Consider the following 25212-nt stretch of genomic DNA (forward strand, 5'->3'; position numbering starts at 1 on the left):
AAGTACCATTTCGTGAGGGAAGCTGAGCAAAAGGGAATCATTGAACTGAAGTATTGCAAAGGGGATGATCAACTCGCAGACATTCTCACAAAGGCATTGGGTGGTTCAAGATTTGAAGATCTAAGGAAGCAGCTTGGAGTCAAGTCGAGATATGATTAAGGAGGAGTGTTAAACTATAATCTAATCTCTCCTTGATACATTTACATAAGTTAGTTATTTATGTTATTACACAAAGAGTTGTAACTCTTCAAGTTGTGTCCTTTAGTATAAAGAGTTGTGTCTCTTATACTTGTATTGATTCGATCTCTATATAAAGATCAATCATCTGTTGTAAACATTATTACCGAATCTCAATAATACAAAAGTATTTTCAGAAAAGTTTATAAGCCTGAAACGTCTATCTTATTCTTTCTCTCGAACTCGTGTGTAACACACTGTGATCATTGTGTAACACAAGCGGTTGGTAAAAGATTAACAAAAGCTACTTTGCATCCATTTACCACATCCGGATAAGGGACTCCAATCGTAGGCAAATTCACTTTCGCCCATATATCATCCAAGAACAACACAAACTTCCGTCTCTTGAGGACGTTGTGTATGTCAAGGGCTCTACGGTTCACATTCTTCTTATCCCACTCCTCATTCCAAAGTCCTAGTTTTTTTGCTATGTCTTCTTGAACGTTATGAATGTCTAAATTCTTTGACACCACAACCCATATAACAACATGAAAGCTGCCCCTTGCTTTAGTAAACTTATTGTTGATCTGCGCAAGAAGAGTGGTTTTGCCAACTCCACCCATACCATGTAAACCCAAAACCCCAACTCCATCGTCCATGAGACGGTTCCATACCCTCTCAAGCAATGCCTCATGACCAACAATTGTGGGTTGAATAGGCATCTCTTCAACCTCAGTTACTTGAACTTTCTCAGTCACCACATCAAATTTTCCTTCAGAACTGGTACTCTTAACAATTTTCAACATCCGGATTACTCTTTTGCCATAACTGTAGCTCATTTCCACATTTTTGGAGCATAATCCACAGCAACACAACCTTTGGAGTTCAACGGTACTAGTACTAAGTAGATCTTTAAATTCATCTTCTATGTCGAGGACATTCTTAAGCCATACCTGGACTTCAGCAAGTCTTTGACGACATCCTGTAAACTCTTCTCTGTTCACCCTTCCTTGCACATCATCACGCTTTGCCTTGAGGACTTCCATGTCTTTCTCCAGAGCCGCTAGATTCATGGAAAGGTCGTAGATGTAACTTCCTTTGTCGGATAAACATTGAGAGACTTGATTCACAACTTGATCACATGGCATGGAGACCGATAAACAACTTCCCATTGCTGCAGCGAGAGAGAAGAAATAATAATTCAGAGAGAAAAAGTCGCAAGTTAATTTTTGTGAGTGACAATTATCACACAGAAAAAAAAAGATGAAGTTGAGAAACTACCAATGATTTTCAACCACAACGGCTGGCTCCTACAATAATGTCAAACATGACAACTATGTCGACGATGACTCCAAGTCAACAATATCAATCGTCTACCCACGCAGAATTCAAAATAATGTGTACAACTAAATTTAATATTAATATAAACCAGATCTGGATCCGCCGGTGTTTGTATAAACATTTTGTTTTTAATTCTAAACTAGGTGTTGTGTCCGCATACAGACATAGTGTTTTTATAGATATTTATAAATATGAAATCAAAACTAATATAATAAATTATTAATTATATTTTTTAAAAGATAAATCAAACATCAAACTTTATATTTTATGATAAAAAATATTATTTAAGATAAAAACACAACATATTTAAGAATTATCTTATGTTTTAAAAATATATTTTATTTTTAAGAAATTTATTATATTTACTTATAGTCAATTATCAAATATAACATATAACTAAAATATTATTAATATATATATATATATTATTTTTTATCAAAATATATATATGCTTATTGTTGTGTTAAATTTTGTAAAAAATTAACATATATTTTAGAAAATATATTTATTTGTTTGATTAGCATTTAATTAAAAATTGTTTTATATCTAACTATAAATTTTATAATAAAATATCATTTTTCAGATAAGAACAAAATATATCTAAGAATTATCTTATGTTTTAAAACATGTTTTTATTTTTGAAAAATTTATTATATTTATTATAGTCAATTATTTAATATTATATATAAATATAATAGTATTAATAGAAATTCGTTTTTAATTATTTATATTTTAGATAATTCTTATTATTTTTAATCACTTATTTAATCAGATATATTTTAAATTTGTTTTTAATTTTTACTATTTATATAATTTATTCATTAAGGGTATAAATAATTTATTATTAATTTAATCAATTTTTTTAATCATATAGATTTGAAATTCGTTTTTATATTTTGACAAATTTATATAATTATTCATTAATTGTATAAACGATATTAACTGCTTTAACTTTTAATGTGAGAGCTCCGTTGCAAAAATTTACTTCTCAAATAATAGTATAGATATATCTGACTAATTTATATAATTATTCATTAAGGTTATAAACGATATTAACCGCTCTAACTTTTAACGTGAGAGCTTCATTGCAAAAATTTACTTCTCAAATAATAGTATAGATTGGTATATATTATAATATATATGAAGTGTGTCTATCACTTTTGAAAACATAATAATTTTACCATATTTTTTATTGAATTGGTTGTTTCAAAAATTCACAAGTTATTAAGAAATTAATTTTTTTAGCTTCATAGATTAATATTATCGAGTATATTAAGATTGTTCAAACATAATAATATTAGAGTATACTTGTTCTCCATCAAATACATTATTCAAGACTTTCACATGTATTTATTTCTTCTTATATATTTTTTTGTTTGTTGGATTAGTGTTTCATAATTGAATAAATAAATAGAAATAGAATTTGGAAAATATTAAAATATTATCATCTCCAAAGATAAGCAAACTTTTCACAAAATAAGAAAGTTAACAAAAACTAAACTTAAAGCTTCATGTATAAATTTTATAAAGAATTTAATTAAACATTTTATTATATTTTGTAAATGAACTACATACAAAACACAGATCAATGTGAAATCATTTTAGTTTTAAAAATGTACCTGATTACGTGTAAAAGTCTCAAGAAATGTTTATGCTCCTTGCAGTCTCTTTCAAACACGATGGTACATGATAATGAAAGTAAAAATTGATAACGAAATTTCCAGATCACGTTTTTTTGCTTGGAAAGGATTGATAATTATTTAGTTCCTATAATGTAGCAATATTGTGTTATAGACATATTCCCTCAGTTCTTTAATGATAGACTTTTTAGAAAAAAATGTTTGTTTCAGAAATATGTATTTTTTGTGTTTTCTATGAAAAAAAATGTAAACTTCAAGAAAATTAATTGATTTTATTGAATTGGTATTGGTTAAAAGTTATTGAAAATTGAAAATTATAGAAACGATACATTTATTATGGCAGTTTAATGTGTTTTCTTAATATGTGTGAAAATATTAAAAAGTTCATCTTTATGGAACAGAGGGAGTATTATTTAGTTCCTATAATCTAGAAAGTGAGTTATTTAGAGATATAATAATGATAAGATTAGAGATTAAATGTAACATGACTTTCTAGTATTATGTCCAATAGGTCCATTTTTTAAAAAAATTACACATGAATTAAAGTTGTAACTTCTGTTTTAATATATAAGATTTATAGGAAAAAGAAATTACCAATGCAAATAGTCTAAATAGACTTTAAGAAAATCATTATTAATGAATTTTCACTAAATTTAGACTCTTCTCTTCTTTATATTCCCTTTTTTCTATTTTTATTATTTTATTACTTTTGTAGAGAATCCTAATATTTGGCCTTTTAATTGTATAGTAAATCATTTTAATTATATTTGAGCTTGCGAGTTAATATTAAATTATTGTAATTCAATTTTGATTAGTTAATTAAATGGGTTGACCTATGTTTGTTACCATCTTTTAAATGATGATAACAACATTTTTTGTTTTGTGAATATTTCATATATAAATATGTGCATGTTACCATCTAGGTAGAATTATCATCAGTTAGTTCAAATCTAGTATTGTTTGTTACTATTTTTCGATGCTTATAACAATACATTTTTCTTAGAAAAGGTTTTATAAAATTATATTTTATGTTTTTCTTTTTCCTTGTGAACAAATGTTTTATAACGATATATAGTTACCATATAAAATTATTAAACCTGAAATATTTTGTTAATTCGTCCAATATTAATTTAAACAATTTTTACGGACATTAAAAAAAAAAACCTAAAAGTAAACTGTGTGTTATGCTTCTCCTCGCAAACAGTTGCCAACATTCACTCTCCTAGCAGAGTCGCCCACTCAACGACATTGTCTCTCTCTCTCTCGTACTATGGAGCTTAAACTAGCCACCGCCGAGAAACAAGTTCGTCTTTTTTCCTCACCGCCGAGTCATTGGCTAATATCTTGACACTGAGATTCTTCAGGTTGATGGAACGTCTTGATACTTGAATTCCCTTTCTCATCTTTTCGTAAGAACCAAGGAGTTTGTTTATATCGTCACGTTAAAGGCTTAGAGCTTTGCTTTGCTTAGGTTTCACAATCGAGGTTTACAGTTATCTTTTTTTTTTTAACTGAAGGTTTACAGTTATCTTCTTCTATTTTTTCTGAACTATTGTCTAATATTATCTTTAAGCAATAATATTCTTTGTTTTTTTCTTAAGTACACAACTAACCACCTCTATGCCCTTCTTTAAGTGGTACACCAGTTTTGATAGGAAAGGCACTGACCATTTACAAGTTTTGATTTACGTTTACCAGTTGCACATGCATGAAAACCGTGACATGACTAGGAGATTCTCACAGAGTTAATCATGAACCTGTAAATATAAGTTTCCTGTCATACATTTAGGGTCATGTTCTGGAGGGAGATACAGCCTTCTTTGGTTTAGTATGGTTTAACATATAGTCCGCTTCAAATTTTTGTGGTGTCAATCACGGACCCGTTTCTTTTTGGATTCTAAGTTGCATGCATTTGTGTCTAATGGTATATCATGGTTAGTCACAGACATATTTCTTAGATTCATCGTTTGTTAATGAAGACATGTGTGTTTGTTATATATATGAAGTCTGGAGGTAAAAGGATAGACAAACACCATCTGAACCAACATGAGTGACAAGAGCAGAGGAAAAAGAGAGTTCTTCGGTATAGATTTGAGTCATAATTTGTATCATCAGTCTACCACCTAGATATCGGTATAGACGACTCCGTCATATTTTAACACTTACACATACGTCAAATTATTGGTTACCAAATACAGGGTCCATAATATCTGTTTACTGAATTACTGTGTTTCGAATGATTTTGTATATCCATGGAATATATCTTACTACATTATTCATACAGAAAAATACAAATATATGTCAAATAAATCAACACAATTAGTTTTATTCGTACTAGCTTATTCATACAAATTATATATCCCCAAAAAATATAATCCATATAGTATTAATTATTCTAACATAACTAGATACACATAAATATAATAGTGATAGTTAAAAAAAAAACCAAATAACAAAATTGTACATCCAAAATATTGTTAGGTTAAAATGTATTCTTCCCATATTCTGATGTAATGAAATGTATATTAATTTATATTCATTATTAAGATTTAATACATAATATATACAGAAAATATAAAAAAGTAAGAAACCCCTAAGATTTTTTTCCTGCGATCTACTCATTGATTCAAAATAATACATAATTTTATGCAAACAATAATAATATATACAAATAACATGGTTTATTTAGTCTCCACGTACACTAACATGTACATAATCAAACTAATATGTAAAATTTCATATATAAGAATATATATTAAACCTATAATATAACTGTTTTAATTATTTAAAATTTACATCCCGTCCGTAGGGCGGACCGGTCCTAGTTTCATATGTAAATATGTGCATGTTACCAAGGTAGAATTATCATCAGTTAGTTTAAATCCAGTATTGTTAGTTACTATTTTTCGATGCTTATAACAATATATTTTTCATAGAAAAGGTTTATAAAATTATATTTTATGTTTTGCTTTTCTATTTCTGTGAACAAATGTTTTATAACCATATATAGTTACCATATAAAATTATTAAACCTGGAATATTTTGTTAATTCGTCCAATATTAATTTAAACAATTTTTACTGACATTAAAAAAAAAAAAACCTAAAAGTAAACTGTGTGTTATGCTCTCCTCGCAAACAGTTGCCAACATTCACTCTCCTAGCAGAGTCGCCCACTCAACGACATTGTCTCTCTCTCTCTCTCTCGTACTATGGAGCTTAAACTAGCCACCGCCGAGAAACAAGTTCGTCTTTTTTCCTCATCTGGTTGCTCTGATTTCACAGACCGAGTTCCTATCTTTCTTGAGATCGAATCTGTTTAGGTGCTTGAAGAGTTGGTGAAGCTAGTGCAGAGTCGAGGCCTGTGCGGCGAAAACGGAGGATGGAAGGAGTTTTCAGATGCTAAAGACAAGAAGAAGATTGGATCTCCAAATGACCCTTCCAAGCGTTCCCATGACGAACTTGTCGCGTTTCTGACAACCTTCAAGAAGAAACAAGACTTGCAGGTTAAAACCCACAACGTGTTTTCCACTAAAGTTTGTATCTCTTATGTTTTTTGTTTTGGCTTAGGTTCTGAAATGTCACGCCAATTTTCTTCTGATTGAGAAGTTAGAGCAGGATTCTCCTGGTAATGACACTCCTGAACAGGTGGAAAACTGAACTAGAAAGACATGTTTTTTTTTTTTCTTCTAAAGAAGTCTGTGTACAAGTTTGATATGATTATGTTTGACAGTACAGAGTCTAGTTCGATTGACTGTTGAGCATCCTGCTTACTCTCTAGACTACTCATTCGAGCCACATTCTGAGGTTTTGTTTCCTCTCTTGAACAACAACAATAAGGCTCTTTGCTGTTTCTTGTTTTCATCTTTTAAGAGTTTGGGATTTGCTAAAAACAGGACTGGTTTGTATCCGATGTTGGAGTGAAGACGTCCAAGGTGATGGAATCAACCGAAATGGTGGCTGTTGACTGTGAGATGGTTCTTTGCGACGATGGAACTGAGGGTTTGGTCAGAGTTGGTATTGTAGACCGCGATTTAAAGGTATTATTAGAGTTACAAGTGTTGATGTGAACAGGTGATCAAATGCTGTTGTTGTTCATGGTTTCAGGTGATCCTTGACGAATTTGTGAAACCGGACAAACCTGTGGTTGACTATAGGACTGACATTACAGGGATTACCGCTGAAGATATCGAAAAAGCCACCCTCTCCCTCGTAGACATTCAGGTACATATGGTTTATTTACATAGCAGCAATAAGCTATAAGTAGTGTTTTGTTGATCTTGTGAAATGTTGCAGGAAACTTTGCAGCCCTTTCTATCAAATGGTGCGATTTTGGTTGGTCACAGTTTGAACAAAGATTTGGAAGGTAAGTTCAAAAAAGTTTCTCAGTACAGTGTGTGTGTGTGTGTTTTTTTTACTAGTTTGTAGGTACACATTTTAATTGTTATTTTGATCACAGTGTTGAAGATAGATCATCCAAAAGTAATCGACACTGCACTTGTATTCAAGTATTCCAACGCAAGAAAGCCCAGAAGAGCTTCACTTAACAACCTTTGCAAGGTAAAATCTATTATCAATGAGTTTTCTTCTAGTCTTGGGAGACAATATCACCAAAAGATTAACATTTTCTTGAAACTGTTTTTTTTTTATCAGTCTATTTTGGGTTATGAAGTCAGAAAGGCAGGAGTCTCTCATGATTGTGTAAACGACGCAACAGCTGCGATGAAACTTGCACTTGCTGTTATTGAGAAAAGAGCCAACACAACAATCCCACCATCTAAAGAGGTTTGAAGAAAATATGATTTTTTACCTAAACTTTTAACTTTTATCATAAATTTTAATAACTGCAAATGCTTGCAACTTTTTTCAATAGATGTTGGAGGTTGAGAAAGCAAAGCTCTTTATACATAAAATCCCTCACAATGTGACATCTGAAGAGCTGGAGCAAGTTCTTTCTGGAGAGTTTACACTTGATGTTAAGGTAAAACCAAGCCATTATATTTCACTTTTCTCCAAGGATCACTAACGGCCAACCTTGTTTTGATCTATTCTTATTTTGGCAGCCAGCAAAAACATCGAGAGGTTGCTATTGTGCGTTTGTTGTTTTCCGTAGCTCAAAAGAAGCAGATCAAGCATTTGAAAACGTTGATGGAGACCAAGGCCAGGTATTTTAAGAATCTCTGCTTCTTGTGAACTCTCTGATTGAGACTGATAATAACAAATGTTCTTGTGTTATGTTTTTTTTGCTTCAGGATTCATTTGGTTTGCCACAAAAACTGGTTGTATTTAAGCTGACTTCTGGTTCAAGAGTTAGTATATATGTCCGTAAAATGGTTGAAGATGGTTCCGCGTAGAGATCTCCTCTGTCAGTACAAAGACAGTTCTCCTGGAGAAAAAAAAAGTTATGCAGTGCAGGAGTAGGCCAAAATATTTGTTATTTTGATTAAGATTCTCCTTTTAACAATCTAAGAATAGAAAACAATGGCAAAACTAGTGCTATTAACAATGTTCCTGTTGCATCAGAGAAGAAGAACATGTGGTTTCTCCTAACAATTGATTTGCAAAGTGAATGTAAAGTTAGATGGCAATTTTAAAGTTGAAGACATAATCTTCAACATTTTAATTTTTAAAATAAACAATCATTTCCAAATATAATATATTTTAATATAAAAAATTTGAGTCATTAATATTCTTTTCCCAAACAAATCAAAGAAAGAGCTTCCATAAAAAAAAACATCATCTATATTCTATTCCCACACAAATTCACATCCATATTTGTTCATCTACTTAAAAAATTTAGTAGATATTTTGATTGGATCTAACTTTTATAAATAGAAAGATTTCATTAGCTTTATTATTAGTTATTTTGTTTGATATAATGTTAATTGCACTTTTTTTTAGATGATTTCTATGTTAGTAGATAATCACACACCAATAAATATTTTATGAATTTTAAATATCAATACAAAAAAATAATACCATAGCTTTTCAAAACCCGGAATGTTACGATATCAACATTCTTATTTTTAAGCTTAAAAAACTTAAAAGAAATAAACACAAAAATGCCTTTTTAAAGAAAGCTATATAAATAATGAAAGTTAGGAAGGTGGCTTATAATAAGCATAAGCAGCATAAAAACTTTGAGATAATGTGAGGACGAGTAGAATAACTGCAGCGCAGAACGAGACAATTGCCCATGGATTGTTGAAGTACTTGTGTCTCAAGGTAGCCCTCCAAGCATTCCACTTTTGATTGTAATAACGGTTAACCTCAACAGATAAACGAGATAGATAACTATCTTCGGTATCAAAAACAACTTCTTCACATAGCCGGTTGAACAAATTTGCAACTTCAGAATCGCTCCCTAGCCAATGTTCAATAATACCGCAGTAGTGTAAGTAGCTAACATCTTCATGAGAATCTATTAGATTGTCCATGAAGATTATGTAGGATGTTATGTCATTCCTCGAGTCAATGTGGCACTGTTCAAAAGCTATAAGGTTCAAGAAAAGAGATTTGGTACCTACAAAACAAAAGTTCAAGGAAATAAGAAATCATGTAACTTTTCTTGTTTTTAATTTTTCTTTATTTGTTACATCATCTAGATTTCTTGTTGGTGTAAACAAATCAAACTCTTTTCCATTGCTTACATCATTTTGAATAAGTAATATATAAGGAATAATCTATGACACTTCCTTACTTTAGCCGTTTGATAAGGGAAGAACGTGATAACATTACTTTTATCACACATTATATATGATCCTAACTAATATGGGGCAGGGATTTAAAAAAATAATATGTAGTGTGGAAAACGTGAACGTACCGTCATGAATAAGTAGCCTTGGTATCTCTAGATAACCGTTATTGAATTGAATATCCCAAAACCGGTCGGTTTTCCTTCTCCTAAACTTAATACCGGCCTCTCTCAGTTCCGTTACGCAATGTATCAGCTGTTGTCTGCGCTTGTCCGCCACGCGCGTATTCCGAGAAGACCATCTCTTTCTTGATAACCTTGGCTCCGGTTTAGGACTAGACCGGAGCAGACTTCGACGGAAAACATCAAGACAGTGCAACTCGCCCATGTCGGCGAATGGGTCAAAGGCTTTATCTCTTGCCAGATAGTTCTCGAGTTTTGACTGGTCGGTTTTGGTCATTGGCTCGTCTGTTGGCATTAGTGGATCAAAGAACCGTACTGCTAATTGCGCCACTAAGCCGGTTTGGTTGCGTGTGCCAAGTTGTAGCTCTAATAACCGGTTTAGTACAAACAAGGGAAGTTGATTTTCCAGCATTATCATATCACGTTGAATTGAATGCATCGATCCTCTCATTGCAAAAACCGGATCATTACGTGCATATCTACACAAATACAAAAACAAAAACAACAATTTCAAAATAAAAATGATTGAGACCGGTTTAGCAAATTTTTGAGATAACCGGAAGCTTACCCGAGTTCTGTGAATCCTTCAACGGCTCCTCTGAAGAGTTCAAGCACAAAACAACCATCAAGAACAAGCATTTCAATAAACTCATTACTGCTCAGACCAAAAGGACCTTCATAGCAAGCTCGAGCCTTCTCTTCAAGCTCTCTCATGGCGTCAATATACATTTTAATGTTCTGGTTCGTACGTTTCAAGATTTTGTTGACGGCACGCCATTTGTGACGGTCCATTGGCCGGAGCCGTTTTTTGCCATGGTGGTACGGACCAAGCGAGACGGTCTGAGGGAAATACGATTTGTTGTCGTTTTCTTGCAAGTAGTATGGAACTCTGTAGATACAGAGTTTGCCCCAGATCGTCGTGTCGTCGTCTCTATGTGCTTGCTCTAGTTTGTCTGTGATTGAGATCACCCAATCATCTCGTGGCTCTTTTGGACTCCCTTTGGTTACCTCGATCTTACTGGCTTCGGACAGAGTTTGGTCGTGGTTATGATTGCTTTCTTCTTGATCTTGATCGGATCTTGTGACTTCAGGTAACGAGGGGAGGTTTTGGTCTGGATTAATCGGTTCGGATCCTTGTCCTTGGTTCTCGGCTTCGAGTTTTTCTCGGATCTTGAGGGTGAGCAAGTACCAGCTCAACATGTCTTTGTAGAAGACAGCCACCATTTTTTCCGACGAATGGGAGAGAGGAAGAGAGAAGTTATCGTTGTTAAATATAAGAAGCAACTATATGTTAAAATGATTTGAAGCTGTAATTGGTTACTTATTGTACTCATGGGCCCAATTGATCTGTAACGACAACAACCACAATTAGATGCATCTAAACACACAAATAATTCTGGAAAAACAACAAAAAAATATATTTTTCTTTTGACTATTTTTAAAAATAAATCAATCAACTGGAATCCTCCGGCGTGAAGAGAATTGTTCGCTTCTCTCAGTTATGAATAATCAAATGATTGGAAACCACCTACACAAAACTATTTTAATATATGTATATATTTTTTTTTTGTCAAGTTTAATATATGTATATATGATTGTGTATAACTATGTCAAAGGTAATAGGTAATGTAACATGTACGATAAAAAGGATTATTTACCGGTCGGATAATGATCCCTATACGGATGTGAATCTTCATCTAATGTTACGTAAGTTATTGTTAGGAAAATGTTAATAAATGAAAAGAAATAGTGAGAGCATAACGGAACATGTTCATTACACAGCTCGTGAGGAACATGGCACGACGCCACGACCTCACCATTTTCGTATAGATCTATTATTGACCGGGACACGTTTTATCTGTAGTGATTGAACAATATGAACTACTTCTTTGGCATGGCTTCCAGAAATATAGTCTAAAATCAGTGTTTTTAATTGAAAAATACAACAACTAAAAAAACAAGAAACACACAAACATTATAAATTAAGGAAAATAACAATGACAAGTTAAGAAGATGGCTTATAATAAGCATAGACAGCAAAAAAGCTTTGAAGTAATGTGAGAATTAACAGAACAAGTGCAGCAAAGAAAGAGAAATATGCCCAGGGGTTATTGAAGTACTTGTGTCTTAAGGTAGCCTTCAAAGAATTCCACTTACGACAATAGTAACGGTTTACTTCACCGGAAAGTTTAGATAGATAACTATCTCTTGGGTCAAAGACGACTTCTTTACATAGTCGGTTAAACAAATCCGCAACTTCAAAATCACTCCCTAGCCAATGCTCGATGATACCACAATGGTGCAAGTAGCTAACATCTTCAGCAGAGTTTATTAGATTATCCATGAAGATTATGTAGGATGTTATGTCGTTGCTCGAGTTGGCATGGCACTGCTCAAAGGCTATAAGATTTGAGAAGAGAGACTTGGTACCTACAGAAAGATGAGACATTGTTTTTCTATTAGGTTTGTGGAGTGGGTTTGATAGATAAACTTGATAAATATGGTTTATATGCAAGGAAAACCTTAAAAAGAGATGTTAGAATGTTCCCATCAGAAGAGAAGTTTATATCTAACATAGTATAAGATGAGTATGTTCCTCTCTACACATTGCCAATTATTTTTGAGTTGGAAGTTCATCACCGATCAAATGAATACAAGTGCAGGAAAATAAGTTTTAAAATACCCTTTTTCTGAAGCTAGAACACATATATTAATCATGACCAATCTGTGTAAACGAGAAGCAAGTTCTAAAATGTAATATTTCTAAAATAATGGATAAGAAACGGAAACTGCAAAACATTTATTTGTAGGGAAGGCACACAAAGCTAAGAAAGAAGAAAAAAGGTTAAGTACTCACTATCATGGATTAGTAGTTTGGGTATCTTTAAATATCCATTTCTGAATTCAATATCCCAAAGCTTGTCGGTTTTCTTTCTCCTGAACTTAACTCCTGCTTCCTTTAGTTCTGTCACGCAATGTATCAACTGTTGTTTTCGAGATGATATGGACTTTTTTAGACTTTTCTTATCCGGTGTCCAAGTAGACTTGAAAAGACTTCGATGAAAAACATCCAAGCAATGCAACTCCCCATTGTCACTTACTGAGTCAACGGATTCCACCTTGTCCCTTTTAGTCAGCTCCTCGCCCGTTGGCATTAGTTGAGCAAAGAAATTAACTGCTAGTTGTGCCACCAAACCTGGTTGGTACACTGTGTCGGGCTGTAGCTCTATCAAACTTTTCTAGAACAAACAAAGGAATTTGATTTTCTAGCATTACCATGTCACGTTGAATGGAAATCATCAATCTTCCCATCGCGAAAACCGGGTCAGTGGGTGCATATCTAGTCAACACAAACAACATAGTCCACAACTTAGGTTAATTATTATTTTTATTTTTTCAAAGAAAATCTTTTAGCCGGTTAGGTAATTTTTGTTAACTAACTACAAACCCTCTCATAAATGAAATTAACATTCATATCATAAAAAAAGAAACATGGTTTATATAGCCAGATCTGGAAACAAATTGGTTTAGAGATAACGGGTTAAAAATATTAAAATATTGATTCAGGCTTACCCGATTTCGGTGAATCCTTCTTTAGTTCCCCTGAAGAGCTCAAGGACAAAACATCCATCAAGAAAAAGCATTTCAGTGAACTCATTACTACTCATACAAATGGGACCTTGGTAGCAAGCACGAGCCGTCTCCTCGAGATTTTTCATGGCATCAATATATGTTTCGATATCTTTCTTGGTATATTCCAAGACCATATGGACCGCACGCAACTTGTGACACTCCATGGGCAGGAGATGTTCTTTGCCGTGGTGGTAGGGACCAAGCGATACAGTTTGAGGAAAGTAGGACTTCTTGTCATCTTCTTGCAGGTAATGTGGAACTCGGTAGATACAGAGCTTGTCCCAGCTAGATGCGGGAACGTCTCCACATGCTTTATCCACCTTGTCTTTGATCGAGATCACCCATTCTTCTTGTGTCTCTCTTGGCTTCTCTTCACTCACTTTGATTTTACCAGGCTCCGGGTAAGTGTCCTCGTGGTTCGGCAACTTTTGGCTTTGAACCCTTCTTTCAGCGAAACGAGAGAGGCTCCTGACTCTAAACCCTCTGGATCTTTTGTTGGTGAAATTGGACTGATATACAACCATTGTTTCTCTTGGCAAATCAAAAGAGCGAAAGAGAGAGACAGTAATTGTCAAATGTCAAAGCAGCCATGTATATAGTTGCCTATTACTGGTTAAAGTTGTGATCTGGCCACCATAAATGCCTATTATTCATGACTATCATAAATGCGGCCAATATAAATATATATACAGTAGTCAACTAGTGAGATCTGAAACATCAAAATTAGAATTAAAAAGAAAAGACTGTATAACTCTTATAAAATGACTAATACATACGCTGCTTTGACTTATTTTCCTAATTTTCAGATCATCTTTCACAATTATGACAAAGAAAATGACAAAGAGGAATGATGTTTAGACACGTAAACAAGTGTCCAGTTAATATTGATGTATGCGGAACAATAAAATTCGTCTGAACTCTAAACAAGTGGTGGAGCACTGGGACTACCAGTGCCGGTCTTGGGTAAAGCCGAATGAAACATTCGTTTAGAGTCCCAAATTTTTTAAATTTTTTTATATAAACATAAGTTCCCAAATTTTTTAAAAAGATCCTCAAATTTTCTTAAATTTCTTTTTCTCAATGAAATCTTTACAAAAATAGCATAAGCCCCCAAAATCTCAGGACCGACCATGTGAGCTACAACTTTATTTTAGGAAGATCAATGTTAATCTAATTTAGAATAACAAATTAACAATTAACTATAAAGATAATTACATAATAAATATTAAATGACTTTCTAGAATAAAATTTTACTTTTATTTAAATATTTTAGTCTTTGCTAGTAGCTATATTTAATAAATTAAAGTGTGTTTGTAAATTCCTGGATTATAATTATTCTTTGTAATGATAAATTAAAATTGGTTTTTAACAAAAATATACTGAGGTTTATACGTTTTTTTTTTGTAAACTAGATTCTTTTAGAAGATATATTAAACTTCTAACAGAAGGAAAAGATAAATGAAATTTAATATACAAGAAATAGATGAAAGTTGGAAACCTTATAAATATAGTAATATCAAAAGAAAAGAAAAATCAAATGATTAAATTAAAAACAAATGCCATTGAAGTGCAAAAAGATTTAAACTTTTAATTCATAAGAGTCAATTTTATTTACATAAACCAAATCTATACTATTATTTATGAAGTAATTTTTTGCATTCGAGATCTCACATTAAAAGTTGGAGCGTTTGAAGTCATTATTTTCCTTAATGAATTATATTTATTCATTATATAATTGATCATAAAAATAAATAAATAAATAAATTTTAATAAAATATTGTCAAAATATTAAAAGAAATGAAGAGATACGTAATGTTACTAATGTTTTGTTTGATATCACGTAATGATGTTTTGATTACCTAATGATAAACATTATTTATTTTTATTTTTTAGAATATAAAATAATAAGATAAGTCTTAGTATATATCTATAGAGTCAATCAAATTATTTTTGAGAAATTTACCAAAACGGAGCAACAAAACAGTATGATTGTCTTTTTGGTATAATTTTTTTTGTCTCTTTTATCCTTTTAAATAAATATTTTTATAAACCAAAAAAATATAAAAAATAAAAACAATTGATAAAACACCCACATAGACAAATTGGTAATTTGTTTTGGTTTAAAAACTTGATAAATTAAAATTTTAAATTACGTTCTACTAAAAGTATATTTCATCTTCTACGAAAAATAGATTAGCAGAAATTAAATTTCAAATTAAAGAAGTTCATCTACTTGTCAAAAATATCTAAAAATATTTATAATATTCTAACTTTCCTAAAACGTGTATGCACTTTTCCTTTTTATTATTTTTTTAAAACATTTTTTTATTAAACTTTTTAATATTAAAATAATTTTAATATTTTTAAAAAGTTTGTAAAAAGAATAAAAATAAAACTTTGTAAAACGCTTTTAATAAAAATAACCTTATAATTTTTTTTAAATAAAAATGTTAAATAAACGGTTGAACCAACAATATACATGAAGATGAAATATGGGTCACTTGCCTCAGATCCGACGATTGTTACTATACAAAAAAAATAAAAATTAGCCATCTAAATTTAAACTTTAAAAGTATTTTTTGTTTTGTTTTTTCTCTTTAACTGAGGTTCTGCGTTATATATTAGGCGCAGCCCGTTATCAAACTAAGAAGTAATAATTCGTAATCATCGGAAACCCAGCACATGGCACGACCTAACAATCTTTGTATAAATGTGGAGACGCTCTTATAAATTAAGAGACTTCAATAAGTTTACATATCTCACGATTTAAATATTTAAAAATCACATAAAATATTATTGATATATTTTAATGTGGAGACGCTTATTGTGAATCTGTAGATTCATCAACCAATAATAGTTTGCACCTCATATTTAATTTTTTTTAAAGAAAACAAAATAATATAAATTTACCAAATCATATTATGATATTGCAGTTTTATTAATTATCTATCGACAACCCTTTATAAAACAGTAGTCAGCGTCACTATATCACTGCCTTTTTGTGTAATTATTGATCAATTTTCACTACTAGTATTTCAATCAAAAATCATCCGAAATAAAAACGAACTGTTCAAAATCTATAAGAATCGAGATGAGTGATTTGGTACCTACAAAATACACAATGATGGTTAGGGACTGTACGATTTGTAACTTTTATATGGGGAATTTTATCAGGCGTGTTTGTAGATACTAGATAAATTAGATTTTATATAAATGAAAAAAAAAATGAAAACTTATATTGACGACAAAGCTAGGTATCACTAGGTGATCGGTCCGCACCCTGTGCGGACATAAGAACATGACCGGTCTGCACCCTGTGTTCTGTCTCGGCTCGTACCTCACGAGAAGGAACACAGTAACGTCAGTATGAAGAGGCAGATATTGTGTGTATGTATAATTGCAACGTCACAAAATATTTTGTGTGTTTACGAAGATACTTTCATTCAAAAAATGGAATAAATAGTGTATAGTTTTAGAAGTAACAAATTTTATATTATCATTAATTAGAATTGTATTTTATATGTTTCGTAATTCTTTATTTTAGGTAAATAATATTATTTTTCTATAAATAATAAACAAACATTTGTGTAGACATATTAAAAGAAAATATAATAAAAAACAAAATATTATCCATAAATAATATTAATTATGAAGTACATTTCTCGATAAAGAAATCATGCAAATTCAATTAGAAACTTGCAAAAAATTAAATAAATTTTGTTGGCAATTTGACGGGTTAACATTATTTGATAGATTCATAAATTTCTAAATTTTATTGAACATGAAATAATATTAAATTGACATACCGTCATCGGTCTCCTAACTCATCACAACTCATCTAGCAAATACAAAAAATAAATAATTGCAACAGTTTATTCATTTTAAAATTTGTATTTGAAAAAAAAAGTAGATTAAAATTACGTACCGTGACTACTAAATATTCTGAAAAACTTGTTTGTAGACAACATTCAATATTTTTGTCTCCGGCTTCCCTTCTTTACCAGTTATTAGGATTTTTAATCCAGATCTCGACTTAACTCTTGAAAGTGAAACTTTGCCTTGTATTTTGTAAGCATTTTATAAATTATTTTAAAATTATGATAAATTTATTCTTTAAACAACGATAAATAATTTAAAAATAGTATTAATAAACATTTTTGGATTTTGTAATATTTAAAATAGTTATTATATAATTATATTCGAACATAATTCATCAAGTAGAGTATAAAACTATTATAATTATCTTATATAAAATTTCGTTCATTTTATTTTATAGGTTATAAATATTAAAAGTAATAAATAAAACATTATAAGTCTTTCAATAATTTCGAGAATAGTTTCCATAAATTGTTATTTGTAATATTCGTTAGATTATATGGCAAGTGATGTTAAACGTCAATAAGTTAAACAATTCTTCCATATTTGGAAAACATATATATATATATATATATATATATATATATAACAATGACAAATTAAATGGTAGAGTATGTAAACACCTGTTTTCTACCAGCGTGAGTTAGAACACCGCCGTATTTAAGAATCATAAGGGCCTCTACAAGTCTTTATTCTTCGCATTCACCATCCCACTTCAGCGGTTTCAGTTGAACCTTGCTGTATATCCCTGAGAAATTTCCTCCCTGCGCCATTCCAAAATGTTCTCTGCTGTGAGAAAATGACCTCATGAATTAAATAAAAAATGCATAATGCTAGCTTACTTATAAGATAGTCATTTCAACAAAAAAAAATGATATAAGATAGTATTAATAAATGATACTATGTAATACTTTTCCGGACAATATTCAACAAAGAGAGAGAAAGTACTAAAGAACCTCTTCAAGAACTGCTTTAACTTGGCGAAGCTTCTCAGCATGTTCAATCAAGGTTTTCTGGATCACTATCACTCTCACGACCTGGTCTACATATAAAAAAAGGAAGACCATATTGTCGTTACCAGTATTCAACACATGGAAAAAATAGACCAGACATGCTTTTTGGAGACAAGACACAAAGAGTTGAGTTCAGGGTTTTAAAGATGAGGAGCCTTTGCGTCTAAACACATTTTTCTTAGCACACAAGCATCATTGTCGTAATACCTTAATAGTATGAGAGGAGAGATTTGTGAACAATACTTTAAAGAATGAAAAGAGAATGTTTGTATTTTAAGACCTTGGGTGTTTCCTATATATACACAGTCGATTTATTCTCATATTAATGATTTTAATATTTTGCACAATAAATAATAAAATCGTTTAAAGAAAGATATTAAATGTGTATTGTCAAAAAATGATTTGCATATGATATGATTTTAACTTGCGCAAGTAATCCATATTAAAAAGGTAAGTTATTAAAAACATACAACTTAATTAGAAACATTAAAATATTTTGTAAGCAATATAATAAATATGATATCAACATGCGCAAGTTTACCGTTTGAATAATAAGGAAAGTTTTTAATATTTGTCTTAATTCTAAATCTTGCCCAAGGGTAAACTAAATCGATAAAATTTAATGATTTCAACTTGCGCAAGTAATCCATATTGTGAATAAGTGATTTGCATATTTAATGATTTCAACTTGCGCAAGTAATCTATATTAGAAAGGTAAGTTATTAAAAAAAAAATTCAATAAGTTATTTGCATATTTAATGATTTCAACTTGCGCAAGTAATCCATATTAGAAAGGTAAGTTATTAAAAACAAACAACCTAATTAGTAGGGGTGGGCACTTTACCCGATATCCGAAGTGGCACCCGAACCCGATCCGAAAAACCCGAACTGAAATCCGAATCGAAGTAGCAAAATACCCGAACCGGTATTGAATAAAGAGAGATTGGATACCCGAACGGATAATACCCGAACCCGAATGAATATCCGAAGATAACCGAACATATGTATAATTAACCTTATATTTTTAGTTTACATCTCTCATTTTATATAAAATATTTATATTGATACTACACATACTTTAAGTTCATATGATATACATACAATAACGAAAAAATGATTTGCTACTCACTTAAAATGCATGTCAAGTTTTTTATTTAAAAAATTAACAAAAAGTTACATCCGAAATTTAAAAAAAATAACTAAATTAATGTCTTTTTAGTTTTAAAATGTTATGTCCAAATCTATTAACTATTCAATCTATTAAAAATAAAAAATTAGTTAACTGAAAGTTATATTTTTAATTATAAGAAACTTGAGAAATGAAAATTTTAATTTTTTTTTCAAAATCTAAATATCCGAACCAGATCCGAAATAACCGAATCCGAACTAAAAATACCCGAACCTGACCCGAAGTACAGAAATACCCGAACGGGTTCTACACCTCTATACCGAAATATCCGAAAATCCAAAATATCCGACCCGAATCCGAACGGATACCCAAGGCTAAACTAAATCGATAATTATTATCCCCTAGCTATATATGGGCTTAACGAAATCGACAATAGTTTTGGGCTTATCTACATAAGCGATTGATTAAAATAAATGAAAAAAAAATTCCAAAAAAAAACAGCCAATAGAATTATAACGTTTTTCCTGAGAAGCTCTATATGAGTGTCACCTCAGCAAAAATCACTAAAGTGACTTCTCTTTTAATGTATAGGGGGATATGATCTAACTCCAGAAATACAATTTTTCTCGAGCTATATATTACATTATGAATAATTCAAACAAATATACTATTTGTCAAAATCCATGTAGATAAACATTGGCCTAGAGCATCTTAAAAAAACAAGTTTTAAAGCATTTTTATGATTAATTTCATTTAAGAGAAATTGGACGGTACACAAGGAAAAAAACATAATTGGATAAATAACCAAATGCCTTATCTTTTCTATACATACATTCTATTTTATGTAATAATGTTGTTTTATCCCCAAAACCAACCGGTGTAACCTGCAAGAAAGAAAATAAAAAATTCTTAATTATTAGTTGTGGGCAAAGTAACTCGTGGTATTTTTATAATCACATCATTTCTTTTACTATACTATTTTACCATGTCCCATTCCATTTGACGGTTACTAAAAATTGCTCTATTTTGTTTAGATATATACCTTTTAATTTTATTAAGTTCTAACCATCGTTACATGTTTTTAAACCTGTAAAAATCGTATTATGATCTATATTGTGTAGTTTAATATTGCATAATATAATTTAATTTTACATAATATTATGTACCCTTTAAATTTTAATATTTGAGTTTAGGGTTCATATTTTGGTTAGGGTTTAGTGATTATAGTGTAGGGTTTAGTATTTAGAAAGTGAGGGGGTATGGTTGAAGTCAGAATTAACTTCTTCCATGTAATCATAGACATTTCATAACATTCATCAATATGTACTATGTTATTTATTTTGTTTCATTATATTTAGGTTTAGGGTTTATATTTGGATAAGGGTTTAATGATTAGAGTTTAGGGTTTAGTATTTATGAGGTAAGGGCGTATGGTTAGGGTCAACATTAACTTATTCCATGCAATTGTAGATATTTCATAGTTTCGCTAATATGTACTATGTTATTTATTTTGTCCCATTCTATTTGGATTTTGAGTTTATATTTAGTTTTGTGGTTTATATTTCGGTTTAGAGTTTACAAATTAGAAACTAGGGTTTAGTATTTAGGGGTTGGGTGAGATTTAGAGATCAAGTTGGGAAATTTTCAAATAGATTAAAAAAGTGACAGAAATAATAGTATAAGTTATTATTAATTACACTTCTATAACCAATAAAAAAAACAATAGTATTTGAGATAAATAAAATTATTTGTAAAATCAATGCAGTTTGCAATTAATTTTAGCTGAAAGCAAGTACAATTTGCATTGAAATTGTAAAGTAGCATTTTTTATGTAACAAAAAAAATGTTAGAATGATACTTATTATGAAACCGATAGAGTCAAACATTTATGTGTGGAATGACATACAGCTACAAAGACGGAAAGAAATAAAAGAAAACGTGTTAAGTTGCCCCCGTGGATTAGTTTTGGTAGCTCTAGACTGTTATTAATACTCTCTCTATTTTTTAATAAATGTCAATTTGACATTTTTCACATAGATAACTGAAAAATATTTAAATTATTATTAATTTCACTTATTTGATCAATAGTATTTGAGATAAATAATTTTTTTTATAAAATCAATGCAGTTTGCAATTAATTTTCAGCTGAAAATAAATATAATTTGCGTTGAAATTCTATAATTTGCGTTGAAATTCTAAAGTGACACTTTTTATGTAACAAAAAAAATGTTCAAATGACATTTATTATGAAATAGAGAAAATACTATTCAAAATAAAGATACAAGTTACAAAATTTGTTTTAATAAGTTTTCTTCATGTTTCCAAAACATAATCACAAGTTTATAAAGTGGAAACGCAAGTTTTCATTGAGTTTCCAAAATGAGATTTTCAAGAAACGAGTTTCTAATGATTTCCGAGAGATTTCGATTTCGAAACATTTCTGAAATAGACTACATCCGAGACAAAAGAAAATAGAGGCTCACACTTAATTCATTAAGTTGACTTACTGTTTACTGAGTCGATTGGGTATGCTCAAACGAATTTGAACAAAACCTTTTGTGTTGATTAATAATACAGACGTGAGGAAGCGCTTATTATAATTTACAAGCCAAGCCAGACGGTGAAGTACTGATGATTGTGTACAAAGAAGGTGAGAGAAATTTATGTTGCATTACATTGCAAAGTTTGTCTGGACTTTGCTCACCAGATGCTCTCCATAGACAGCTCTTTTGAAAACTTGTGATTCTCCTCTCCCTTCAGGGTACTTATCTTTACATATATCAAATGGCTCCACCACCGCATCGAAATTAGTCTGTTTAAGACAAGGTTTACAAACATGAAATTTCCAATTTCAACGTGGAGTGACCGAAGGAAAACACACAAAAGAGTGCTGGAAAGTTTAGCAACCTCATAGAAGAATGCAACGCAGACACGGTATAGAGGAGAGTTATTGATCACTCTATGAAGTGTGGATTCGTATAGTCCATTTGAAAGTATCTGCATGTATGATTCCCCAAACGGTTCTCAAAATGTTATATTCAAGAAAGAGAGGTAACAATTAGGAAGAACAAGAACCTTTAACATGTCGCCAATGTTGCAAACAAATGATCCAGGGATGGGAATGGCTGATATCCAATCTCCACCCAAGTTTCTCACCTTTTTCAAAAGTTCGAAATCTCTTAGAGAGAAAAGCCCACTTTCTTCACATAAAAATAAAAAAAATTAGAAAAAAAATAACTATACAATATACCTGTAGAGCTGTTTTGTCTTCATCTTGATTTACAAGAGTTAACAAGCCTGAAAAGAGAAATGTGACCCTAATGAGACAGAATCAGAATTGCAACTTAATATTTTGAGTTAATTATTACCATAGTCAGTGTGAGCTCCGCTGGAACCAGAGCAGCCGTGGAAACAAGGTATTCAGAAAAGATGAGTTACTCAAAGATGATTCAAGCGAGTAGTAAACAGAAGGAAGTTTACCATCCGACGTCGTTTTCGAGCTTGCCATTGGTGAAGGGAGCACCAGGATAGCCAATAAGACGCATCACCCAAAAAGGCTCTCCAGCAATTTTTCCTTCGAACTCATAAGGTGATCCTCCAAGAGCTAATGCAATTCCCCTCAAGATGTTTCTTGAAAGATCTTGAAAAAAAACCATGAAAATAAAAAACTAACGACTTATGTGAAAGCCTTCTTGGAAACATAACAAAATGGTAAAACACACCTGTACAGAGCCTTAGATACTCCTCCATCAACTCTTTGAACTCATGAGGATTCTCTGGCCTTCAAGAAACCCCCCAAAAAAAACAATAGAGAAGTGGTCAGGACTCATGAGGGGAAGCAGCTTAAGCATATAAGAAATCGAATAAAAGAATATACCACTGGTTTGGTCCTTCCATGGCTTTGCCTAGATCACCATACTTCCCCTGCTTAAACTCTCTGTAACACTATTATTATTCCATAAGACAGTAAAACACACACATTAGGAGAATCACATGGAAACATTGCTACTCCCTACTGAACACACACTTACATCAATGGCTTCGTGAATATCTGGTTTTCCTTTGGTTACATTTTCTCCAATTCTCTGATATCCTCTGTTTTTATTTTACAAAACAACATTAAAACACTATTCAATTCTGAAAAAAAATAAAGAGTTTGTATTTTAACCTGTATCCAGCAGCAGGAGTCATCTTGATCTTTAGTTTCTCTTCATAAGGAAGCATGAAGAACTCACGCGTGATCTCTCTGACTTTCTTGATAAGATCCTCCGAGATTCCATGACCTATCTGCTCTCCAAATCACCAAAAAAATGAACAGATCTTTTTCAAACCTAAGAAGTAAAAAAAAGGAACTCAGTTCCGACGTACCACGTAGAAGAATCCCGCGTCCCGACAAGCTCTGTCCAGTTGCTGGACAACCTGAATGACGCCAGGATCCTCTGCCATGTCGGGATCATCACACTTGAGCAGTAGAGGAGAGATGTCTGCAAGAACATCGATGTTTGAGTGAAGATTAGATTCAAGAGTACTAAAAGGAGAATAGATTCGTTAGTACCGATGACGGGTAAGGATTTGAAGTCTGTGGCCATCTTTCTTTCTCTGCTTGAGCTGAATCTTCTTTGGTAAAATAGAGAGAGAATCTATCTGATCTCCTAGTTATGAGTGTGTACGTGGCTTTCGAGGATATCTTCTTTTGTTAGCGAGGACTTTATGCTTTCCCAATTTACGTTAACACATTATTTTAAGACTGGTTAGATTCTTGATTATATTAAGCAAGATTCTTTCTTTTGTAAGATTCACAATCTTCTGATTGCTCTTTTTAGGCATATGCATTTATCTGGGATCCAAAAGTTTAAACTGGAACCGATACAAAAAGTTACCTGAAATCGAACAAATCTCTATGGAATTTATGTCAGTGTTAAATTATTTTACCCAAAAAAATCGGATCCATAAGAACCTTTCAATTCGATCACTCAAATGTCCACCACTATTAAGACTTTTAATTCTTCCTCAATGTTTTATATATATAATTTAGTTATAAGGAGTTTCTATTTATTATAATTTTAGTTATTTTGCATGTTTTGAGTAATGAGTATAATCCTACTATATAAAAGGGACTAAATTCAAGGCTTTTGAGACTACCCACCTCAGCCAAAATATTATCATCTAAAAAAAATTAGAAATAGATGTCATTTAAAAGATAATTAACTAACATATGACTTTTGATATTTCTACAAATTTCAAATTTGTAACTGCTAATTTATTAATAGAATCATATATCTATATTAAATTATGTTATATTTTTAATCGTTAGACTTCAACGGTAAATAAATTATTAATTTATAATATATATAGTTTATAACTTTATATTGTAGTTATAAATAAAGAGAAAATAACCGGGAAGGGTGAAGAAGCTCATATAAAATTATGTAACTAAAATGGTAAAATGGTGAGTATGATGAGGTGAATCTAAGAAAATTTATTGTACAAATTATGGTGCTTTCTTCGTCCACTATAATGATTTAAAA

At 31.2% G+C, this 25212-nt stretch overlaps 4 protein-coding genes and 1 pseudogene across 5 annotated transcripts; 1 reads left to right on the forward strand and 4 right to left on the reverse strand.

Annotated features, from left to right (window-relative positions):
- Positions 1-326: 326 nt before the first annotated feature.
- Positions 327-1835, reverse strand: LOC103840924 (disease resistance protein RFL1). Its single transcript, XM_009117441.3, has 2 exons — positions 1459-1835; positions 327-1351 (listed from the first exon to the last, which is right to left on the reverse strand). Exon 2 carries the CDS (start codon positions 1347-1349, stop codon positions 441-443), a length of 909 nt encoding a protein of 302 aa, XP_009115689.1. The 5' UTR covers positions 1350-1351; positions 1459-1835; the 3' UTR covers positions 327-440.
- Positions 1836-4390: 2555 nt separating this feature from the next.
- On the forward strand, positions 4391-8757 carry LOC103840928 (small RNA degrading nuclease 1). 2 transcript variants are annotated; one of them, XM_033281145.1, is made up of 12 exons: positions 4391-4461; positions 6480-6662; positions 6727-6804; positions 6895-6963; positions 7053-7196; positions 7264-7380; positions 7453-7522; positions 7616-7716; positions 7810-7941; positions 8030-8137; positions 8220-8321; positions 8409-8757. In XM_033281145.1, the coding sequence occupies exons 1-12, from the start codon at positions 4429-4431 to the stop codon at positions 8508-8510; spliced, it is 1239 nt and encodes a 412-aa protein (XP_033137036.1). In that variant the 5' UTR covers positions 4391-4428; the 3' UTR covers positions 8511-8757. The 2 variants fall into 2 exon arrangements, with proteins under 2 accessions (XP_033137036.1, XP_033137035.1); XM_033281144.1 differs by lacking the exon at positions 4391-4461 and adding an exon at positions 6275-6401 and having other exon boundaries at positions 8409-8744.
- A 320-nt stretch (positions 8758-9077) lies between these two features.
- On the reverse strand, positions 9078-11257 carry LOC103840929 (UPF0481 protein At3g47200). The gene is made up of 3 exons (XM_009117444.3): positions 10602-11257; positions 9980-10512; positions 9078-9679 (listed from the first exon to the last, which is right to left on the reverse strand). The coding sequence occupies exons 1-3, from the start codon at positions 11255-11257 to the stop codon at positions 9255-9257; spliced, it is 1614 nt and encodes a 537-aa protein (XP_009115692.1). The 3' UTR covers positions 9078-9254.
- Positions 11258-11900: 643 nt separating this feature from the next.
- LOC103840930 lies at positions 11901-17216 on the reverse strand (annotated as a pseudogene).
- Positions 17217-22148: 4932 nt separating this feature from the next.
- LOC103840931 (probable 2-oxoglutarate-dependent dioxygenase At3g50210) lies at positions 22149-24495 on the reverse strand. Its single transcript, XM_009117446.3, has 12 exons — positions 24240-24495; positions 24053-24168; positions 23853-23971; positions 23716-23779; positions 23562-23629; positions 23407-23465; positions 23165-23324; positions 23053-23072; positions 22935-22981; positions 22760-22840; positions 22592-22681; positions 22149-22496 (listed from the first exon to the last, which is right to left on the reverse strand). Exons 1-12 carry the CDS (start codon positions 24271-24273, stop codon positions 22356-22358), a joined length of 999 nt encoding a protein of 332 aa, XP_009115694.1. The 5' UTR covers positions 24274-24495; the 3' UTR covers positions 22149-22355.
- Positions 24496-25212: the final 717 nt, after the last annotated feature.

This window comes from Brassica rapa, chromosome A09 (assembly GCF_000309985.2).
Source record: "Brassica rapa cultivar Chiifu-401-42 chromosome A09, CAAS_Brap_v3.01, whole genome shotgun sequence".
Classification (NCBI taxonomy): domain Eukaryota; kingdom Viridiplantae; phylum Streptophyta; class Magnoliopsida; order Brassicales; family Brassicaceae; genus Brassica; species Brassica rapa.

What these genes read in the sequence shown, in the direction of transcription:
- LOC103840931 (XM_009117446.3), bottom strand. Translation starts at nt 24,273, where the DNA reads ATGGCCACAGACTTCAAATCCTTACCCGTCATCG. An exon ending in GTATCTAAGGCTCTGTACAG is followed by an intron (nt 23,325 to 23,406) that starts GTGTGTTTTACC and finishes TTTTTTTTCAAG; the next exon opens with ATCTTTCAAGAAACATCTTG. An exon ending in CTCGAAAACGACGTCGGATG is followed by an intron (nt 23,073 to 23,164) that starts GTAAACTTCCTT and finishes CTCTGGTTCCAG; the next exon opens with CGGAGCTCACACTGACTATG.
- LOC103840924 (XM_009117441.3), bottom strand. Translation starts at nt 1,349, where the DNA reads ATGGGAAGTTGTTTATCGGTCTCCATGCCATGTGATCAAGTTGTGAAT.
- LOC103840929 (XM_009117444.3), bottom strand. Translation starts at nt 11,257, where the DNA reads ATGGTGGCTGTCTTCTACAAAGACATGTTGAGCTGGTACTTGCTCACC. An exon ending in GAAGGATTCACAGAACTCGG is followed by an intron (nt 10,513 to 10,601) that starts GTAAGCTTCCGG and finishes GTATTTGTGTAG; the next exon opens with ATATGCACGTAATGATCCGG. An exon ending in AAGGCTACTTATTCATGACG is followed by an intron (nt 9,680 to 9,979) that starts GTACGTTCACGT and finishes TTTGTTTTGTAG; the next exon opens with GTACCAAATCTCTTTTCTTG.
- LOC103840928 (XM_033281145.1), top strand. Translation starts at nt 4,429, where the DNA reads ATGGAGCTTAAACTAGCCACCGCCGAGAAACAA. An exon ending in GTAATGACACTCCTGAACAG is followed by an intron (nt 6,805 to 6,894) that starts GTGGAAAACTGA and finishes TTGACAGTACAG; the next exon opens with AGTCTAGTTCGATTGACTGT. An exon ending in AGTTTACACTTGATGTTAAG is followed by an intron (nt 8,138 to 8,219) that starts GTAAAACCAAGC and finishes TTATTTTGGCAG; the next exon opens with CCAGCAAAAACATCGAGAGG.